Below are 22,038 nucleotides of genomic sequence, written 5' to 3'. Positions count from 1 at the left end.
TGGCGGGGGGCGGGGGCCGGAACCGGCCTCAGCTGGGGCCCGGCCAGCCCCCTCCCCCGCCTGCGCGCGGTCTCCGGGGGAACGCGCAGCCAATCCCCACCGCCTACCGCGGGCTCGCCCCGGCCCCAGCCGCGGCGCGCCGGCCTCCGGTCGGGCCTTTCCCCTGTCTCTCGCCTGGGTCAGCGCTCTCCCTCTCTCCTCTTCCCCCGCTCCCTTCTCCACGGCAAGTTTTTAAACTTTGATGAACTCGCCTAGCGAACTTTCTTAAAGGGGCCGCGCGCTGCGCGCCCCAGCCCGCGGGAGGTGGAGCCCAGTGCCCCGCACGCAGCGCCCCCGTCCCTGGGCGGCCCTGCCCTGGCGGCCTCGCGCTTAGGGCGCCCGCAGCGAGGTTTCCGAGCCGTCGACTCCCCTTGTATCTTGATCTAGGGTTTTGGGGTGCCCGACTCACTCATTCTGCCCCTAAATCCAGTCGCCCAGACCTCAGCTCCGGGAGACCGGGTTCTGGGGGTGATGGCCGGGGGGAGGAGGTTGGGAGACACCTGAGCTTTGGCCCGGGCTGGGCGCTGTTTTGCTGAGTGACCTTGAGGAAATCACTTCCCCTCTCTGGCCTCAGGCTCCCAGCCCAGAGGGTGGGACTTAGGATCTCAAACTTCCCACTCCCAGTCACTATCTGAATAGGACTTAGGTGGGGATTCGAGTGTTGGGACCCTAATGGTCATTAGTGAGGGCTGCCTCGAATGACCAAGAAGGTTCTGTTGCCCACCTTGCCCTCAACACACCTGGCCTTCGGGTCTTCTCGCTCCTCCCCCGACCTCAGTGCCCCTCACACCTTTCCCTGCCTCCTATTCTGAGCCCGAAGGCTGGGGACGAATGTAGTAGCCTCGAGGCTCGGGGTGGGGGGTCGTCGTGACTCCCCCCCACCCCCGCGCAGGTTAGTAGGGCGCGGCCTCTGGGTCGGTTTTCTCTTGTATTTGAAAACCCAGCCGATGGGGGCCGGCCCTGCTGCCACAGTAGAAACCCCGCACCCACCTCGGGGATGGGTGGAAGCGCTGCAGCCTGAATCCGGCAGAGCCGCGGGAGAACTGGGTCCATCCTCAGTGCCCCTTCTCCTGGATGGGGCGGAGGTTGCGGTGACCCGAGATCTTGCCATTGCACTCTAGCCAGGGCAACAAGAGCGAAACTCCGTCTCAAAAAAAAAAAAAAAAAAGAAAAGAAAAGAAAAAAGAAAAGCTGGATTTGCAGTCACGGACTGGTTAGGATCTCAGACCGCGGACAAGTGCCTGAGCCCCAGAACCTCTGTGTGTCGACCTCCTGAATTAGGTAGGACTAGCACCACAGGATCACTGTGCTGTGGTTTAGTCTTCCCAGTAAATTATAATCTCCATCCTGACCTGCCATCTCACAGATAAACTGAGGCCTAGAGATGGGCAATGTCTTTCCAATGATACACTCATTCCTTTAGTAAATAATTATTGAAGGCTGGGCGCAGTGGCTCACGCCTGTAATCCCAGCACTTTGGGAAGCCGAGGCGGGCGGATCACGAGGTCAGGAGATCGAGACCATGGTGAAACCCCGTCTCTACTAAAAATACAAAAAATTAGCTGGACGCAGTGGCGGGCGCCTGTAGTCCCAGCTACTCGGGAGGCTGAGGCGGGAGAATGGCGTGAACCCGGGAGGCGGAGCTTGCAGTGAGCCGAGATTGCGCCACTGCACTCCAGCCTGGGCGACAGAGCGAGACTCCGTCTCAAAAAAAAAAAAAGAATAATTATTGAGCACCTACTGTGGGCTGGGGACCACTTTCTGCTGGTGGCAAGGCCAGGAGCACCCTGGTTTCCCATCAGGCCTGTTGCCAACACTTGGCTCAGGCCCTATAAAGGGGGAACTGCTGCCTGTAGGAGTCAGACCTTTACCCAGAGTTTTTAAGGTGCCTCCAGCCTCAGGCATCTCCAGGTAGAACCAACCTTGGGAATCCTCAGATACCCCTACCATCCTCCACAGGCCTCAGTCCAATCTGGCTGTAGGCTTGATCACCACCCCCTCCCCTAGAATAGGTCTTCCTATCAGGTTTGTCTCTAACTTTGGCCCAGGAATACTCTTCCTCTTCCCCTTCCTCCCCCGCTCCCACTAATCAATCCAAATCTTCCCTTCCCTCAAGATCCTGCTTTTCCCATGCTTTTTCCAGGAGAAGGAGCCTGGCCAGATTTCTGAACTCAGCCATTATATGGTTAATTTGAATTTTTCAAAGAAGAAGAGCCTCTCATCTTGTAATTCTGGTCACCATTCTTCTCCATTCTGGTCTCCATTTTCTCCATAGATGGGAGAGCTAAGGCCCAAAAAGGTGACAAATGACACAGGGGCCACAACTGACCCCCATCACTACATTTCTTTTTTTGTTTTTGTTTTTGTTTTGGGGGCTTCTTTGAGATGAAGTCTTGCTCTGTCGCCACACTGGAGTGCAGTGATGCGATCTCGGCTCACTGCAACCTCCACCTCCCAGTTTCAAGCTATTCTGCCTCAGCCTCCTGAGTAGCTGGGACTACAGGAACGTGCCACCATGCCCAGCTAACTTTTTTATTTTTAGTAGAGACGGTTTCACCATGTTGGTCAGGATGATCTTGATCTCTTGACCTTGTAATCCGCCCCCCTCGGCCTCCCAAAGTGCTGAGATTACAGGTGTGAGCCACCGTGCCCGGCCTTCTTTTCTTTTTTTAGAGACAGGATCTTGCCCTGTCACCCAAGCTGGAGTGCTGTGGCACAATCACGGCTCACTCCAGCCTTGAACTCCTGGGCTCAAGTGATCCTTCTACCTCAGCCTCCCAAGTAGCTGTGATTACAAGTGCAACACCACGCCCAGCTAATTTTTTTTTTTTTTTTTTAAGAGACTGGACTCTCATTGTGTTGTCCCAAGCTGGTCTTGAACTTCTGGGCTCAAGTGATCCTCCTGCCTTGGCCTCCCAAAGTGCTGGTTATTATAGGCGTGAGCCACCACACCCAGCCTGTATTTCTTCTTAAGTTCTTCATAATTTGTAGTAATTGCTTAACCCTTACTAGACTGCCATTACTTATTTAACCTGTCTCTTGTTAGATATTTGTATTATTTCCAGTTTTTTTCTCTTTTGCCTTCATAGCCAAACTTTATATGAGGATTCTTTTCTTTTCTTTTCTTTTCTTTGAGACGGAGTCTCACTATGTCACCCAGGCTTGAGTGCAGTGCATCCTCCATCTCCCAGGTTCGAGCAGTTCTCGTGCCTCAGCCTCCTGAGTAGCTGGGATTACAGGTGCCTGCTACCACACCCGCTATCACACCTGGCTAATTTTTGTATTTTCAGTAGGGACAAGGTTTCACCGTGTTGGCCAGGCTGGTCTTGAACTCCTGGCCTCAAATGATCTGCTCACCTTGGCCTCTCAAAGTGCTGAGATTACAGGCATGAGCCTGCCCTCTTATATGAGCATTCTTAATGCCTCAGAAAGTTTCCTGTGTGTGTGACCAGTCCTTAAGCACTTTGGAGGCAACAACTGTCTTTTCCCTCTCTGTGCACCCCTATGGCCCCTGAAATGGCAGAATCTCCAATCCCACATGGATTTGGAGATCATATAAACACAAAGCTCCCACCCAGCCCGCACCTTCATGAGTAGTCATGCGTACCCATTGGTGCTGACCGGAAGCTGATGTGAAGAAGGAGGCTGGAGAGAGGAGTCTGGGGTGTACAACTCTTCCAGACATCTGAAGGGTAGGAACTTATATCTCTGTCTTTCCAGCTATGACCTGGTACTGTAGCCTCTAGTAATCTCTTCAGTGCCCCAGGCCTCCCCCACTGCCATGCTCCATATCACCTCTGAGCTTCTCGAATTTCTATTCCTTTTGTCTGGAATCCTCCCATCCTCACTCTTCACCCCCAGCTTCCAGACCTTTCCCAGTACCCATTCTCCCTCCCCTGTGCTCTCAGAGTGCCTTCTCTGTGTCCTGTTGAGCCTGGGAATACCTTGTTTTGAAGTTTCACCTACCACATGGGAAGCTTTCTGACTCCAAGGAGTGGCTGTAAACCCTGCTGAGTGAGTAGAATTCCTTAATCTCTGCAGCCCCCTGGCCTCCAGCGAGGAGCAGATGATGGTGGGCATTTTCAGTAGTAGGTGTTTAATAAACCTTTGCTGAACCAATACTGGGCTATTCCTGGAGCTTCTGGGCTATCTGAAGCCAATGGCCCTTTCTCTTTGATGTACTGTACATACATCATCCTTCAATATTTCATCCTTAGGGTAGGGAAAAGAGATGGCCTCACTCCTGGGAAACACCACCCTGGAACTCAACTCCTGAGAGTGTGCCTGGCTACTTCAGGGCAGGCCCCCATTCTGACCCCAACTTTCCCACCACCAAGAAAGCCTAGGCAATAAGAAGGCAGGTAGAAGCTGGGCTTGGTGGTGTGCGCCTGTAGTCCCTGCCACTTGGGAGGCTGAGCTGAGAGGATTAATTGAGCCCAGACTCAAGTCTAGATGGGGCAACATAGCAAGATCCCCTCTTTATTTAAAAGAAAAAGAAGAAAGGCAGATAGAGAGGATGACCTTGAAGCTTAAAGGCTGAGATATGTCTGAGTTATATTTTCTTTTTCTTTATTTTTTTGCGGAGGGAGTCAGGGTCTTGCCCTGTCACCCAGGCTGGAATGTAGTAGCACAGTCTTGGCTCACTGCAACCTTAACCTCCTGGGTTCAAGCGATTCTCCCACCTCAGCCTCCCAAGTAGGTGGGAATACAGGATCCCACCACCAGGCCCTGCTAACTTTCCCTAGTAGGGTTTCACCATGTTGGCCAGGCTGGTTTCGAACTCCTGACCTCAAGTGATCCACCTGCCTCAGCCTCCCAAAGTGCTAAGATTACAGGCGTTAGCCACCGTGCCTGGCCATAATTTTTGTATTTTAGTAGAGATGGGTTTTGCCACGTTGCCCAGGCTGGTCTCAAACTCCTGGCCTCAAGTGATCCACCCACCTTGGCCTCCCAAAGTGCTGAGATTATAGGCGTGAGCCACCACACCCAGCCATCTGAGGTATATTTTCTTGGTGCTCACAGGTTTTTGTTTATTTATTTTGAGACAGAGTCTCACTCTGTTGTCTAGGCTGGAATGCAATGGTGCGATCTCAGCTCACCACAACCTCCATCTCCTGGGTTCAATCAATTCTCCTGCCTCAGCCTCCTGAGTAGCTGGGATTACAAGTGCACACCACCATGTCCAACTAATTTTTGTATTTTTAGTAGAGATAGGGTTTTACCATGTTGGCCAGGCTGGTCTCGAACACCTGAGCTCAAGTGATCCGCCTGCCTTAGCCTCTCAAAGTGCTGAGATTATAGGTGTGAGCCACCATGCCCGCCTGTTGTTTATAGGTTTAAGCTCCACTTAAGTGCAAGAGGTCTCTGGAGGGAAAGGGGACAGGCTGCTGCCCCAAGCAGTTAATATAATCTTTCTATTGTTCCTGCTATCCCTAGTTGTAGGATTAAGGGAACTTTACTAGCCACTGGTAGATGGCATGGATGGTGGGAAAAGCATGAAATAGCCCTGTGATAGGATTCTGATTCTGTAACCTTGGGCAAGTTGCCAGCTAGTATCAGTCAGTTCATCTGTAAAATGGGAATACTAGTACACAATTGCAAGAATGTGTTAAGTAAGATAAGAGCTCATGGTAAGCTCTTGGAGGTTGTGATTATTGCCCTGGGTCCACTGCTAGTTTGCAAGTCAAGGTCATAGACTGGGTAATTCCTTTTTTTTGAGACAGAGTCTCGCTCTGTCATCCAGGCTAGAGTGCAATGGTGCGATCTCGGCTCACTGCAACCTCTGCCTCCCAGGTTCAAGTGATTCTCCCGCCTCAGGCTTCCCAGTAGCTGGGATTACAGGCACCTACCATCATGCCTGGTTAATTTTTGTATTTTTGTAGAGACAGGGTTTCGCCATGTTGGCCAGGCTGGTCTCGAACTCCTGACCTCAGGTGATCCGCCCACCTCGGCCTCCCAAAGTACTGGAATTACAGGCATGAGCCACCAAGCCCAGGCAACTGGTTAATTTCAGCCCCAAATCACTGAGCTCTCCCTTTCTCTCCTTGCCTTCCTCTGGGCCACATTGTGAACGTGGATCCCAGGTTCCAATCTAAGATAAACAGTATTTCCAAAGTAGCTGTGCCAGAAGACCTGGATCTGCGTCCAGGTCACCACGGCAACCTGTTTGACCATAGGCAGTTTAATTTGTCTAAGGCTTTGTTTTCTCAAGGTAAAACTAGAGAACTAGAGACACCTTTCAGGCTTTCATGAGTGTTCCCTAGGCTTCTGTAAGAATTAAATGAGATCCTGATGCTGAAACTTCTTTGAAGTCCTCAAAGCCCCAAGACAACAGGAGGGGCGATTGTAAAGTCAGCAAAGGAACAACACGAGAACTTCACTTCAGATCCAGCCTTCCTAAGAGGCAGTGTCTCCTCCCTGCACACCATCTCCCAAAGACGTTATTTCTCCTGTCCCCACCACATAGCTGAAAATTAGCAGGGGACCACCTGAGGACAGGGATAGCGTCTCTTCACCTTTGAATCAAATCCTGGAAGCCCAGCTCAGGTCCTGGCAGAGGGGTTTCAGTAATGAATATTGAATGATTGAAAGGCTAGGGTTACCAAGGAAATATCTCTGACAGCGTTTTTTTTTGTTTTGCTTTGCTTTGTTTTGTTTTGTTTTGAGACGGAGTCTTGCTTTGTTGCCCAGGCTGGAGTACAGTAGTGCGAGCTCGGCCCACTGTGACCTCCTTCTCCTGGGTTCAAGCAATTCTCTTATCTCAGCCTCCAGAGTAGCTGGTGTTACAGGCACTTGCCACCATGCCCGGCTAATTTTTGTATTTTTAGTAGAGATGGGGTTTCACCATATTGGTCAGGTTGGTCTCAAACTCCTGACCTTGTGATCCACCTGCCTCGACCTCCCAAAGTGCTGGGATTACAGGCGTGAGCCACCGCGCCCTACAGTATTTTTACACTAACATGTCAAAGGCTGCTTTTCCTGTCTTCCAAGATGGGAGGGAGAGTGAGATGCCAGGAACCTGAATGGGGAGAGGACCTAGGATTAAAAAACAAAGGGAAGCCCCAAAGGGATGTCTGGCAGGCCAAAGGTTTCTGTCTGAACCCTGAGCTCCCTACTCACACCTCCCTCTCAGCACCCAGGGCCTGTGAAACCACAGGGCCCACGCCCTGCTTCACTGCCAGTTCCTATGAAACTACAGCCTTTGCTGATGGGGAAACTGAGGTTCAGCGGCCAAAATCAACTAGCTTGAAGTTACACAGCAAAGTACTGAGTTCACTTAATACTTTCTTTTTTTTTGAGACGGAGTCTCGCTCTGTCGCCCAGACACTGGAGTGCAGTGGCGCGATCTCGGCTCACTGCAAGCTCCGCCTCCTGGGTTCATGCCATTCTCCTGCCTCAGCCTCCTGAGTAGCCGGGACTACAGGCGCCCGCCACCACGCCCGGCTATTTTTTTGTATTTTTAGTAGAGACGGGGTTTCACCGTGTTATCCAGGATGGTCTCGATCTCCTGACCTCGTGATCCGCCTGCCTCGGCCTCCCAAAGTGCTGGGATTACAGGCGTGAGCCACCGTGCCCGCCAAAAACTTAGCTGTATTTTTAGTAGAGATGGGGTTTCACCGTGTTATCCAGGATGGTCTCGATCTCCTGACCTCGTGATCCACCCGCCTCGGCCTCCCAAAGTGCTGGGATTACAGGCATGAGCCACTGAGCCCAGCAATACTTTCTGTTTAATTTCAAAAGCAAGTAGCTTAGAAGCTTTCTTTCTAAGAAAAAAAAAAAAAAATCAAACCTAATCAAATAGATTTTCATATATACCCCCCCAATGATCTGTTATCCTCTAGAAAGTCTGTGTGTTTGTGTGTGTGTGTGTGTGTGTGTGTGCGCATGTGCATTTTTTTAAATGAGTTTTAAGTTCTGGCAACAATTTAATGACACTTGCTAAACTTTTACTGCTTTTGAGTCCTTCCCAGGGAAACAAAGGTCACTGAAAGCCTCTCTGGCCTGCTTCCCTGCCTGAGTCCCTGTCCTCCCAGAGCCTGGGAGAGGGCCTTCTGGGCCAGACCAACGGCGGAATTGCCCAGCATGCCTGGGAGGCTGGCTCTACCGGGCTACTTTTCTAAGGGACTTGAAGTAGGAATTGTTACACTTGACTAGAGTCCAGTGGGGCAACTGACAGTCTCAGGGACAGGGGCTCCACATGGAATGAGGTGGGATAGGGTGAGGAGGGAAGATGAGCTGTCTCTACCCTCACCACTGAAGGTGGCAGTGTGAGCCTATGCCCTCCTATACTGCCTTTTTTACCATCCAGAAGAGTCTGTTGCCCATGAGGGGAAGGGTGCACTCATCCTCTCTAAGGCCTTAGAAATTTAAGGAAGAAGTAGGGGGAGAGGACAATGCCTAACCCAAAGGAATACTTCCCAGTGGTGTGTTAGGGCACCACAGGTCATACAATCTATGCAGAAGCTGCTTAGGACCAGGCACAGTGGCTCACACCTGTAATCCCAGCACTTAGGGAGGCTAAGGCAGGAGGATCCCTCGAGGCTAAAAGATCCAGACCAACCTGGGCAACATAGCAAAACCCTATCTCTATAAAGAAAAAAAAACAACTAGGCCAGGCACAGTGACTCACGACTGTAATCCCAGTACTTTGGGAGGCTGAGGCAGGTGGATCATGAGGTCAGGAGATCGAGACTATCCTGGCCAACATGGTGAAATCCCATCTCTACTAAAAATACAAAAATTAGCTGGGTGTGGTGGCGCGTGCCTGTAATCCCAGCTACTCGGGAGGCTGAGGCATGAGAATTGCTTGAACTCAGGAGGCAGAGGTTGCAGTGAGCCGAGATTGCACCACTGCACTCCAGCCTGGCGACAGAGCAAGACAATGTCTCAAAAAAACAAAAACAAAAAATTAGCTGGGCATGGTGGTGTGTGCCTGTGGTCCCAGCTACTCAGGAGGCTGAGGTAGAAGAATTGCTTGAATCCTGGAAGTGGAGGCTATAGGGAGCTGTGATAGTACCACTGCACTTCAGCCTGTGCAACAGAAAAAGTCTCTAGAGGTCAACCAAGCCAATGGAGCCCACACTTGGCTGCAGTCCAGAATTGCCTTTTGAAAAAGACAGATTTCAGGGCCAGGCACGGTAGTTCACGCCTTAATCCTAGCACTTCGGGAGGCTGAAGCAGGCAGATCGCATGAGTTCAGGAGTTTGAGACCAGCCTGGGCAACATGGTGAAACCCCATCTCTACAATTAGCCAGGCTTGGTAACTTGTACCTGTAGTCCTAGCTACTCAGAAGGCTGCGGTGGGAGGATCACCCAAGCCTGAGAGTTCCAGGCTGCAGTGGGCTATGATGGCACTATCGCCCTCCAGCCTGGGTGACAGAGTAAAACCATTCCCCTGGAAAAAAGAAGATTTCTGGGTCCCATCTAAAAACAGCTACATCCAAATCTCTGGGAACAGGCCTTGGAAATCTCCTTGTACCCCCACAACTAGAACCTTAGGTCCCGAATCCAACTGTCTGTGCTAAACACTTGAATCTCTACCAGAAGCTAATCCAACCTTTGCCTGAACTGGAGGAGAAGCAACTCACATCCCCCACCCCAAATTGCTCATTCCACTGCCAAACCTCTAGCTCTCATTAGAGTAATATTGTTGTCAGATAATGATAACAATTTAGTGATAATTAACATTTATTCAATACTTGGCCTTTGACTTCTTTTTTTTTTTGAGATGGAGTCTCGCCCACTGCCCAAGCTGGAGTGCAGTGGCATGATCTCGGCTCACTACAACCACTGTCTCCTGGGTTCAAGCGATTCTCAAGCTATTCTCCTTTCTCAACCTCCCAAGTAGCTGGGATTACAGGCACCCACCATCATGCCCGGCTAATTTTTGTATTTTAGTAGAGACGAGGTTTCACCATGTTGGCCAGGCTGGTATTCAACTCCTGACCTCAGGTGATCCCTCAGCCTCAGCCTTCCATAGTGCTAGGATTACAGGCGTGAGTCATGGCACCTGGTTACTGTTTTTTTTTTTTTTTTTGAGCCGGAATCTCACTCCATCGCCTAGGCTGGAGTGCAGTGGTGTGATCTTGGCTCGCTGCAACCTCCACCTCCTGGTTCAAGCAATTCTCCTGCCTCAGCCTCCCAGGTAGCTGGGACTACAGGCACATGCCACCATGCCCAGCTAATTTTTTGTATTTTTAGTAGAGACAGCGTTTCACCGTGTTCCCCAGGTTGGTGTCGAACTCCTGAGCTCAGGTGATCCACCCGCCTCAGCCTTCCAAAGTGCTAGGATTACAGGTGTGAGCCACTGTGCCCGGCCAGCCTTTGACTTCTTTTTTTTTTTTTTTTGAGACAGAGTCTCACTCTGTCACCCAAGCTGGAGTGGAGTGGCGTGATCTTGGCTCACTGCAATTTCTGCTTCCTGGGTTTAAGTGATTCTTCTGCCTCAGCCACCCGAGCAGCTGGGACTACAGGCATGCGCAACCATGCCTGGCTAATTTTTGTACTTTTAGTAGAGACAGGGTTTTACCATATTGGCCAGGCTGGTCTCGAACTCCTGACCTCGTGATCCGCTGGCCTCCACCCCCCAAAGTGCTGGGATTACAGGCATGAGCCACCATGCCTGGCCTGACTTCTTAACACTATGTTTAAGCTTCCAAGTTTTGCACTAAGATAGGCCTGGATTCAAACTTTGATACATTTTATATTTGTTTCTGTGACTTTGGACAAATGATGAGGGACTCTGAGCCTTGGTTTCTTTATCTGTAAAATGGGGATAGGGATAGTACTTATCTCATAATGTTTGTGTGCAATCAAATGAGATGATGTATAGGAAGTCCTTGACATACTGCCTGGCATAATGTCCTCTCAAATATATAATTCAGGCCAGGCGTGGTGGTGCACGCCTGTAATCCCAGCTACTTGGGAGGCTGAGGCAGAAGAATCACTTCAACCCAGGAGGCAGAGGTTGCAGGGAACCGAGATTGCACCACTGCACTCCAGCCTGCGTGACAGAGCGAGACTCTGTCTCAAAAAAAAAGGCCGGGTGTGGTGGCTCATGCCTGTAATCCCAGCACTTTGGGAGGCTGAGGCGGGCAGATCACGAGGTGAAGAGATTGAAACCATCCTGGCCAAAATGGTGAAACCGCATCTCTACTAAAAATACAAAAATTAGCTGGGCGTGGTGGCACGCTCCTGTAGTCCCAGCTCCTTGGGAGGCTGCGGCAGGAGAATTGCTTGAACCTGGGAGGCGGAGGTTGTGGTGAGCCGAGATCGCACCATTGCACTCCAGCCTGGGCACAGAACCAGACTCCGTCTCAAAAAAAAAAAAAAAATATATATATATATATATGTATGTGTGTGTGTATATATATGTGTATATATATGTGTGTATATATGTGTATATGTATGTGTATATATGTGTATATATATATACACACACACATCTGGCTGGTTTAACTAAATTGTGTGTGTATATATATATATACGTATATATACACACATATATATACACGTATATATACACATATATATATATATATATATATACACACAAAACAATTCAGTTAAACCAGCCAGATGTGGCGGCTCACACCTGTAATCCCAGCACTTTGGGAGGCCGAGGCAATGGATCACTCAAGGTCAGGAGTTCGAGACCAGCCTGGCCAACATGGAGAAACCCCATCTCTACTAAAAATACAAAATTAGCCAGGCATGTTGGCACATGCCTGTAATCCCAGCTACTCGGGAGGTTGAGGCAGGAGAATCACTTGAACCCAGGAGGCGGAGGTTGCAGTGAGCCGAGATTGCGCCATTGCACTCCAGTCTAGGCAATAAGAGCGAAACTCCGTCTCAAAAAATAAAATAAAATAGAAAAATTAGTCGAGCGTGCTCACTTGAACCCAGGAGGCAGAGGTTGCAGTGAGCCGAGATCGTGCCACTGCACTCCAGCCTGGGTGACAGAGCAAGACTGTGTCTCAAAAAAAAAAAAAAAATTAGTTAAACCCAAATCCCTCTCTCTCTGCCTCCACCCAACTCCTCTATATATAACGGCCCTGGGTTCTACAGTCCCATAGAGCAAACCCATGTTCCCTGTCCTAGAGCAGCCTTGGCAGACAGCCACCCCATTCCTAGCACCTGACTCTGATTCCTGTCACCTCAAACCCTGGTTAAGCCCTCTTCTGAACTGTATGGCAACGGGGGTGGTGAAATATTTTGGAAAGGGGATTCTGCCCAGTAGGCCAGGCCTCTAGGAGTACCTTGAAGATGTAGGAAACCAGCAGCTTATGTGGAAAGGCTGTAGAGATTGGTGATCCCAGGAGAGAAGAGGATGATGGCCCCTGCACCCTGATGATGTAAGGCTGCTAAGGCCAGCTGTGTGCTGGGCCCAAAGTTAGGCGTATCTCATCCCTGAGCTCATTTATCTTTCCTGGCTGCTCCATGAAATGATTTTTCCTTATTTTATATTTCCAGTGCAGAGAGGTTAAGTAACCTGGACTGTGATGTACAGCTATAACTGACAGGATTGGAATTGAAACCCAGGACTCTCCCAACTTCTGGTACTAGAATGTAACAAAGGAGTTAAGTCTGAATTGAGGTCTAGAGTCTAAAATGCAGTTTTAGGCTAGGCACAGTGGCTCATGCCTTTAGTCCCAGCACTTTGGGAGGCCGAGGCAGGAGGATTGCTCGAAACCTGGAGTTCAAGACCAGCCGGGCCTAACATAGTGAGACCCCCATGGCTAAAAATATATATATAATTTTAATATATATTATTAATATATACATAATATATAATATATGTTATATATCACATATTTTATATATACATTTTATTTTATTTTTTATTTTTTATTTATTTTTTATTTATTTATTTATTTATTTTTTTTTTTTTTGAGACGGAGTCTTGCTCTGTCTCCCAGGCGGGAGTGCAGTGGCGCGATCTCGGCTCACTGCAAGCTCCGCCTCCCGGGTTCATGCCATTCTCCTGCCTCAGCCTCCCGAGTAGCTGGGACTACAGGCGCCCGCCAACACGTCCAGCTAATTTTTTGTATTTTTAGTAGAGATGGGGTTTCACTGTGTTAGCCAGGATGGTCTCGATCTCCTGACCTCGTGATCCGCCCGCCTCGGCCTCCCAAAGTGCTGGGATTACAGGCTTGAGCCACCGCGCCCGGCTATTTTTTATTTTTATTTCTTTCTTTGCTCTTGTTGCCCAGGCTGGAGTGCAGTGGCGTGATACCGGCTCACTGCAACCTCCACCTCCCGGGTTCAAATGATTCTCCTGCCTCAGCCTCCCGAATAGCTGGGATTACAGGCATGTGCCACCACATCCGACTAATTTTGTATTTTTAGTAGAGACAGAGTTTCTCCATGTTGGTCAGACTGGTCTTGAACTCCCAACCTCAGGTGATCCGCCTGCCTCGGCCTCCCAAAGTACTGGGATTTACAGGCATGAGCCACCATGTCTGACCTTATTTTTTTTTTTTTTTAAGAAAAACAAAAAACAAAATAAAATTCAGCTTTCTTCCAAGAATCATCAAGATAAACATTTGTTTTTTTATTTTTTATTTTATTCATTTATTTATTTATTGAGACAGAGTCTCACTCTGTTCCCCAGGCTGGAGTGCAGTAGTATGAGCTCAGCTCACTGCAGCCTTAATCTCCCCTGCTTGGGCAATCCTTCCACCTCAGCCTCTTGAGTAGCTGGGACTACAGGTGTGTACCACCACGCCTGGCTAATTTTTGTATTTTTTGTAGAGACAGGGTCTCACCATGTTGCCCAGGCTGGTCTTGAACTCTTGGGCTCAAGTGATCTACTCACCTCTGCCTCCCAAAGTGTTGGGATTACAGGCATGAGCCACCATGCCTGACCTTTTTTTTTTTTTCTTTTTTTTTTTTTGAAACAGGGTCTCTTTCTGTTGCCCAGGCTGGAATGCAGTGGCATGATCACGACTCACTGCGGCTCTGACCTCCCAGGCTCAAGCAGTCCTTCTGCTTCAGCCTCAACCTCCTGAGTGGCTGAGACCACAGACACACACCACCACACCTGCTAATTTTTTATTTTAGTAGAGATGAGATCTGTCTATGTTGCCCAGGCTGGTCTCAAACTCCTGGCTCAAACAGTCCTCATGCCTCAGCCTCCCAAAGTGCTGGGATTATAACCATGAGCCATTGTGCCTGGCCCAAACATTTATTAATTGCTTATCTAACAATAATCCTTTGAATTTATAGTATGCTTTATTTTACATTATTATTTATTTATTTATATTTTATTTATTTTATTTTTTTTTGAGACGGAGTCTCGCTCTGTCGCCCAGGCTGGAGTACAGTGGCACAATCTCGGCTCACTGCAAGCTCCACCTGAGTTCGCGCCATTCTCCTGCCTCAGCCTCCCTAGTAGCTGGGACTACAGCTGCCCGCCACCACACCCGGCTAATTTTTTGTGTTTTTTAGTAGAGACAGGGTTTCACCATGTTAGCCAGGATAGTCTCGATCTCTTGACCTTCTGATCCACCCGCCTCAGCCTCCCAAAGTGCTGGGATTACAGGTATGAGCCACCGCGCCTGGCCATATTTATTTATTTTTAATTAATTAATTTTTTTTTTTTGAGAAAGGGTCTTGCTCTGTTGCCTCCTCTGTTGCTAGAGTGCCGTGGCCCAATCACTGCAGTCTTGAACGCCCAGGTTCAATTAATCCTCCTGCCTCAGCCTCCCAAGTAGCTGGGACTACAGGTGTGTGCCACCATACCTGGCTAATTGTTTTTGTTATTTGTAGAGATAGGGTCTCCCTATATTGCCCAGGCTAGTCTTGAACTCCTGAGCTCAAGTGATTCTCCTGCCTAGGCCTCCCAAAGTGCTGGGATTACAGGAGTGAGCCACTGCCCCTGGCCTATGTTCTCTTTAACATCCCCACGCTGGTCCATTTCGTGAATATGTCTGGTTTATCCAGTTTGCACCTACTGATGGACATTTAGATTGTTTCTACTATTTTGCTATTTTATTTTTATTTTTGAGACAAGATCTTATTCTGTCTCTTAGGCTGGAGTGTAGTGGTGCGACCTTGGATCACTGCAGCTTCAACATCCTGGGCTCAAGCAGTCCTCCCACCTCAGCTTTTCTGGTACCCGGAATTACCGGCGTGTGCCACCACACCTGGCTAATTTATTTTTTTGTTTTTTGAGACGGAGTCTCACTCTCGCCCAGGCTGGATTGCAGTGGCGCAATCTTGGCTCACTGCAAGCTCCACCTTCCGGGTTCACACCATTCTCCTGCCTCAGCCTCCTGAGTAGCTGGGACTACAGGTGCCCACCACCACGCTGTGCTAATTTTTTGTATTTTTTTTTTTTTTTTTTTTGAGACGGAGTCTTGCTCTGTCGCCCAGGCTGGAGTGCAGTGGTGCAATCTCGGCTCACTGCAAGCTCCGCCTCCCGGGTTCACGCCATTCTCCTGCCTCAGCCTCTCCGAGTAGCTGGGACTACAGGCGCCCGCCACCACGCCCGGCTAATTTTTTGTATTTTTAGTAGAGACGGGGTTTCACCGTGGTCTCGATCTCCTGACCTCGTGATCCGCCCGCCTCGGCCTCCCAAAGTGCTGGGATTACAAGCGTGAGCCACCGCGCCCGGCTGATTTTTTGTATTTTTTAGTAGAGACGGGGTTTCACCGTGTTAGCCCGGATGGTCTCGATCTCCTGACCTCGTGATCTGCCTGCCTCGGCCTCCCAAAGTGCTGGGATTACAGGCGTGAGCCACCGCACCCGGCCTTATTTTTAAATTTTATTATTATTATTATTTTGAGATGGAATCGTGCTCTGTTACCCAAGCTGGAGTGCAGTTGCGCGCTCTTGGCTCAATGCAACCTCCGCCTCCTGGGTTCATGCGATTTTACTGCCTCAGCCTCCCGAGTGGCTGGGATTACAGGTGTGTGCCACCACGCCAGGCTAATTTTTGTATTTTTTTAGTAGAGACAGGGATTCACCATGTTGGCCAGGCTGGTCTCAAACTCCTGACCTCGGGTGATCCACCTGACTCGGCCTCCCAAAGTGCTGGGATTACAGTCGTGAGCCACCGCACCCGGCCATTTTTTTATTTTTATTTTTGTAGAGACGGGGTTTCGCCATGTTGCTAAGGCTGATCTCGATCTCCTGAGCTCAAGTGATCCACCTGCCATGGCCTCCCAAAGTGCTGGGTTTACAGGCATGAATCACCACACCCAACCTCTTTTGCTATTTTAAACAAGGCTGCTGTGAATAGCTTTGTATGCAGATCACTTCACACACTCCTCTATCTACGGGGAAATTTCTAGAAGTGTAATTGCTGGGTCAAAGAGTATGTGCAAGGCTGGGCGAGGTGGCTTATGCCTGTAATCCCAGCACTTTGGGAGGCCGAGGCGGGTGGATCACTTGAGGTCGGGAGTTCAAGACCAGTCTGACCAACATGGAGAAACTCCATCTCTACTAAAAATACAAAATTAGCTGGGTGTGGTGGCGCATGCCTGTAATCCCAGCTACTAGGGAGGCTGAAGCAGGAGAATTGCTTGAACCCGGGAGGCGGAGGTTGCAGGGAGGTGGAGGTTGTAGTGAGCTGAGGTCACGCCATTGCACTCCAGTCTGGGCGACAGAGCGAGACTCCGTCTCAAAAAAAAAAAAGAGTATGTGCCATTTAACTTTTCCACTTGTAAATATAATACACACTTTTTATGCAAATTTCAAACAACTCTGAAGCTTATAGGCTAAAAGTGAAAGAAGCCCTCCCCACCACCCTAATCCTATCCTCAACAGCATAGTTTCCTGTCTCTTCCTCCCTGGCCCCTGGCCTACAGCTCTCACATCTGCAGAAGCCTTTCCTACCTCCCCAGCTCTGCCTGGCCCTGCAGCCTTATTCTGAGTCTCTCGTCCTCCTACTTCCCCACCCATTTTTTCCCTCATCCCTCAGTAGAGACTTTCTTGCCTGTCCCCAGGGCCTGTGCTGGGCCTGAGGCCTGCAGTCAAATATAAACTATTACCACCAGACCTAGCCATGGCAGATCCCCAGCAAGTGCTTTGAAAACAGAATGTTCAAACAAAAAGGTTAGGGGCATCTCATCCAATTCTCAAGCTCCAATTTACATAGAAGGCAACTGAGGCCCACAGAAGAGAAATATGGCTCAGTGAGTGGGTTAACAGAGCTGGAAAGAGAAGCCACATCTCTCGACACCCTAACCAAGGATCATTTCATTCACTTAGTAAATGGTTACTGGGGCCATGCAGTGGCTCACACCTGTAATCCCCACACTTTGAGAGGCCGAGGCAGGAGGATTCCTTGAGCCCCGGAGTTTGGGATCAGCATGGGCAACAGAGTGAGACTCCATCACCACAAAAAATGGAAAAATTAGCCGGGCATGATGGTAGGCACTTGTAGTCCCAGCTACTTGGGAGGCTGAGGTAGGAGTATCCCTTGAGCGCAGGAGTTCAAGGCTGCAGTGAACCATTGATTACACTATTGCACTCCAGTCTGGGCAATGGAGCAAGAATTTGTCTCACTGGGCGTGGTGGCTCAAGCCTGTAATCCCAGCACTTTGGAAGGCCGAGGCGGACGGATCACGAGGTCAAGAGATCGAGACCATCCTGGCTAACACGGTGAAACCCCGTGTCTACTAAAAATGCAAAAAAAAAAAAAAATTAGCCAGGTGTGGTGGCGGGCGCCTGTAGTCCCAGCTACCTAGGAGGCTGAGGCAGGAGAATGGCGTGAACCCGGGAGGCGGAGCTTGCAGTGAGCCCAGATTGAGCCACTGCACTCCAGCCTGGGCTACAGAGCAAGAGTCCCTCTCAAAAAAAAAAAAAGAATTTGTCTCAAAAAAAAAAAGGTTATTGGATGGGGTGCCATGAATGCCTGCTACACCAGACACTGGTATAGGCACTGGGCTCTAGCAATGAATGAGACAGAAATGCTTGTCTTCCTGGAGCCCACATTATATTCAGAGAGACCAACAACAAAAAAGCAAACAAAGGCCGGGCGCGGTGGCTCACACCTGTAATCCCAGCACTTTGGGAGGCTGAGGCGGGCAGATCACAAGGTCAGGAGATCGAGACTATCCTGGCCAACACAGTGAAACCCCATCTCTACTAAAAATACAAAAAATTAGCCGGGCAGAGTGGCAGGCGCCTGTAGTCCCAGCTACTCTGGAGGCTGAGGTAGAAGAATCGCTTGCATCCGGGAGGCAGAGGTTGTGGTGAGCTGAGATCGCACCATTGCACTCCAGCCTGGGCAACAGAGCAAGACTGTGTTTCAAAAAAAAAGAAAGCAGACAAAATATTTCACATTATATTAATAGTAAGTACTATGTGAAGCAGTTAGGCCTAGGAGTGACTTGGGCTCAGCAATCTTTTTTTTTTTTTTTTTTTTTGAGATGGAGTTTTCACTCTTGTTGCCCAGGCTGGGGTGCAATAGTGCGATCTCGGCACACTGCAACCTCCCCTCCCAGGTTCAAGCGATTCTCCTGCCTCAGCCTCCTGAGTAGCTGGGATTACAGGCATGCACCATCACGCATGGCTAATTTTGTATTTTTAGTAGAGACGGGATTTCTCCATGTTGGTCAGGCTGGTCTCGAATTCCTGACCTCTGGTGATCCACCCGCCTTGGCCTCCCAGAGTGCTGGGATTACAGGCATGAGTCACCTATGTCCAGCCTTTTTTTGCTTCTTTTGAGACAGGGTCTCACTGTTTCCCAGGCTGGAATACAACAGTGTGATTTTAGCTCACTGCAACCTCTGCCTCGCAGGCTCAAGCTATCCTCCCACCTCAGCCTCCCGATTAGCTGCGACCACAAGTGCCCACCATCATGCCTGGCTAATTTTTTCATGCGGCTGGGCGCCGTGGCTCACGCCTGTTATCTCAGCACTTTGGGAGGCTGAGGTGGGCGGATCACGAGGTCAGGAGATTGAGACCATCCTGGCTAACACGGTGAAACCCCATCTCTACTAAAAATACAAAAAATTAGCCAGGCATGGTGGTGGGCGCCTGTAGTCCCAGTTATTTGGGAGGCTGAGGCAGGAGAATGGCGTGAACCTGGGAGGCAGAGCTTGCAGTGAGCTGAGATTGTGCCACTGCACTACTGCACTCCAGCCTGGATGACAGAGCGAGACTCTGTCTCAAAAAAAAAAAAACAAAAAGAGAGATAGGGTCTTGCTATGTTGCTCAAAATGATCTTGAACTCTTGGGCTCAAGCAATCCTCCCACCTCAGCCTCCCAAAGTGCTGGGAGGGTCCAGTAATCTTAATGGGTGTTGGATATCTGAGCTGGGACTTGCATGACTAGAAAGAACCAGCTAAACCAGTATACGCAAAGGTCCTGAGGTAGGAAGAAAATTTATATTTCACAGGCAAAAGAAGGACTGGAGCAAATGAGGGAGATGCAGCAACAGTACACAAAGCTGATCATTTAGGGTCCTGGAGGCAGGATGATATTGTGCTGCAAAGCCATAAAGTCAGCCTGCCACGGCGGCTCATGCCTTTAATCCTAGTACTTTGAGAGGCTGAGGCAAGAGGATTGCATAAGGGCAGGAGTTCAAAACCAGCCTGAGCAACATAGCAAGGCACTATCTCTACAAAAATAAAAAAATTAGCCCGTGTTTGGTCTGCTATGTTCTTACCATTTCTACACTGTGGTGCACACCTGTAGTCCCAGCTGCTTGGGAGGCTGAGACCAGAGGATCAACTGAGCCCGGGAGTTTGCGGCTCCAATGAACTATGACTGGACCACTGCACTCCAATGTGGGCAGCAGAGCAAGACCTTGCCTCTAAAAAAAAAAAAAAAAATATATATATATATATATATATAATGGCCAGTCACAGGCTGGGTGCGGTGGCTCAAGCCTGTAATCCCAACACTTTGGGAGGCCGAGGCAGGCGGATCACTTGAGGTCAGGAGTTCAAGACTAGCCTGGCCAACATGGTGAACTCCCGTTTCTACTAAAATACAAAAATTAGCTGGGCGTGATTGTAGGCAGCTGTAATCCCAGCTACTCGGGAGGCTGAGGCAGGAGAATCGCTTGAACCCAGGAGGCAGAGGTTGCAGTGAGCTGGGATCGTGCCATTGCACACCAGCCTGGGGGACAAGAGCAAGACTTCATCTCAAAAAAAAGCCAGGCACAGTGGCTCACACCTATAATCCTAGGACTTTTGGAGACTGAGGTGGGAGAACTCTTGAGCCCAGGAGTTTCATACCAGCCTGGGCAACATAGTGATACCTCATCTCTACAAAAAAAAAAAAATTTGGCCAGGCGCAGTGGCTCACCCCTGTAATCTCAGCACCTTGGGAGGCTGAGGTAGGCAGATCACTTGAGGTCAGGAGTTCGAGACCAGCCTGGCCAATATGGTGAAACCCTGGCTCTCCTAAAAAAAAAAAAAAAATACCAAAATTAGTTGGATGTTATGGCAGGTGCCTGTAATCCCAGCTACTTGAGAGGCTGAGGCAGGAGAATCTCAAGCCTGGGAAGCAGAGACTGCACTGAGCTGAGATTGCACCCCTGCACTCCAGCCTGGGTGACAGAATGAGACTCTGTCACAAAAAAAATTTTTTTTCCCAGGCACAGTGGCTCACACCTGTAATCCTAGTACTTTGGGAGGCCGAGGTGGGTGGATCACTGGAGGTCAGGAGTTCGAGACCAGCCTGACCAACATAGTGAAACCCCATCTCTACTAAAAATACAAAATTAGCTGGGCATGGTGGTGCATGCCTGTAATCCCAGCTACTTGGGAGGCTGAGGCAGGAGAATCACATGAACCCCGGAGGCGGAGGTTGCAGTGGGCGAAGATCACGCCATTTCACTCCAGCCTGGGCAATAAAGTGAAACTCTGTCTCAAAAAAAAAAAAAATTTTTTTTTAAATTAGCCAGGGATGGTGGTGCACACATGTAGTCTGAACTACTCGGGAGGCTGAGGCAGGGCAATTGCTTGAGCCAGGGAGATGGAGGCTGCAGTGAGCTGTGATTGCACCGCTGCATTCCAGCCTGGGCAACAAATTGAGGCTCTGTCTGAAAAATAATAATAATTTAAAATATACGGCCGGGCGCAGTGGCTCACGCTTGTAATCCCAGCACTTTGGGAGGCCGAGGCGGGCGGATCACGAGTTCAGGAGATCGAGACCACGGTGAAACCCCATCTCTACTAAAAATACAAAAAATTAGCCGGGCGTGGTGGCGGGCGCCTGTAGTCCCAGCTACTTGGAGAGGCTGAGGCAGGAGAATGGCCTGAACCCAGGAGGCAGAGCTTGCAGTGAGCCGAGATCGCGCCACTGCACTCCATCCTGGGTGTCAGAGCAATACTCCGTCTCAAAAAAAAAAAAAAAAAAAAGTTACCACCCTTTCTCTAGAAATTTCTATATAAATTTCCCCTTAATTTATGTGTAATTAAAAGTGGGTATAGGCCAGGCGCGGTGGCTCACGTCTGTAATCCCAGCACTTTGAGAGGCCGAGGCAGGCAGATCATTTGGGGTCAGAAGGTCGAGACCAGCCTGACCAACATGGTGAAACCCCATCTCTACTAAAAATACAAAAAATTAGCCTGGCATGGTGGTAGTCACCTGTAATCCCAGCTACTCGGAAGGCTGAGGCAGGAGAATCTCTTGAACCTGGGAGGCGAAGGTTGCAGTGAACCAAGATTGTGCCACTGCACTCCAGCCCAGGCGACAATGCGAGACTCTGTCTTAAAAAAAAAAAAAGTAGATATGAATATGACCACAAAACTGCCCTGAACTGCTACTGTCAGCACACTGCCTATGGGGTAGCCCTGCTCTGCAGGAGCAGGCACGGAGCTGTAACACTGCCAGAGCTGTAACATGCTGCTCAATAAAGCTGTTTTCTACTACTACTGGCCCACCTTGAATTCTTTTCTGGGCAAAGTCTAGAACACTCCCATGCTAAGCCCCCGTTTGGGACTCATCTGCCCTGCATCATCTGCATGCCTGCTCCCAAAATCTACACATGCACACGTAAGAGTTGTAAGCAGCCCAGTTCAGTGGCTCACGCCTGTA

At 49.6% G+C, this 22,038-nt stretch overlaps 1 protein-coding gene across 2 annotated transcripts in view; it reads right to left on the bottom strand.

Moving 5' to 3' along the window:
• Positions 1-12,421, bottom strand: part of RBPMS2 (RNA binding protein, mRNA processing factor 2) — a 48,712-nt gene extending 36,291 nt beyond the window's left edge. Inside the window, exons 1-2 of one of the 2 annotated variants that reach the window (XM_055278158.2) lie at positions 12,297-12,421; positions 1,030-1,156 (exon numbers count right to left, since the gene is read on the bottom strand). In XM_055278158.2, the coding sequence (XP_055134133.1) occupies positions 1,030-1,092 (63 nt within the window). In that variant the 5' untranslated portion in view covers positions 1,093-1,156; positions 12,297-12,421. Of the gene's footprint in view, positions 1-1,029; positions 1,187-12,296 lie in introns of both variants that reach the window. The other variant, XM_063638990.1, reaches the window with a different exon arrangement.
• Positions 12,422-22,038: the final 9,617 nt, after the last annotated feature.

The sequence above is a fragment of the Symphalangus syndactylus genome, chromosome 5, assembly GCF_028878055.3.
Source record: "Symphalangus syndactylus isolate Jambi chromosome 5, NHGRI_mSymSyn1-v2.1_pri, whole genome shotgun sequence".
In the NCBI taxonomy this organism is placed as follows: domain Eukaryota; kingdom Metazoa; phylum Chordata; class Mammalia; order Primates; family Hylobatidae; genus Symphalangus; species Symphalangus syndactylus.
The sequence above is the reverse complement of the archived record's forward strand: the minus strand, read 5'-3'. Positions and strand labels throughout refer to the sequence as shown.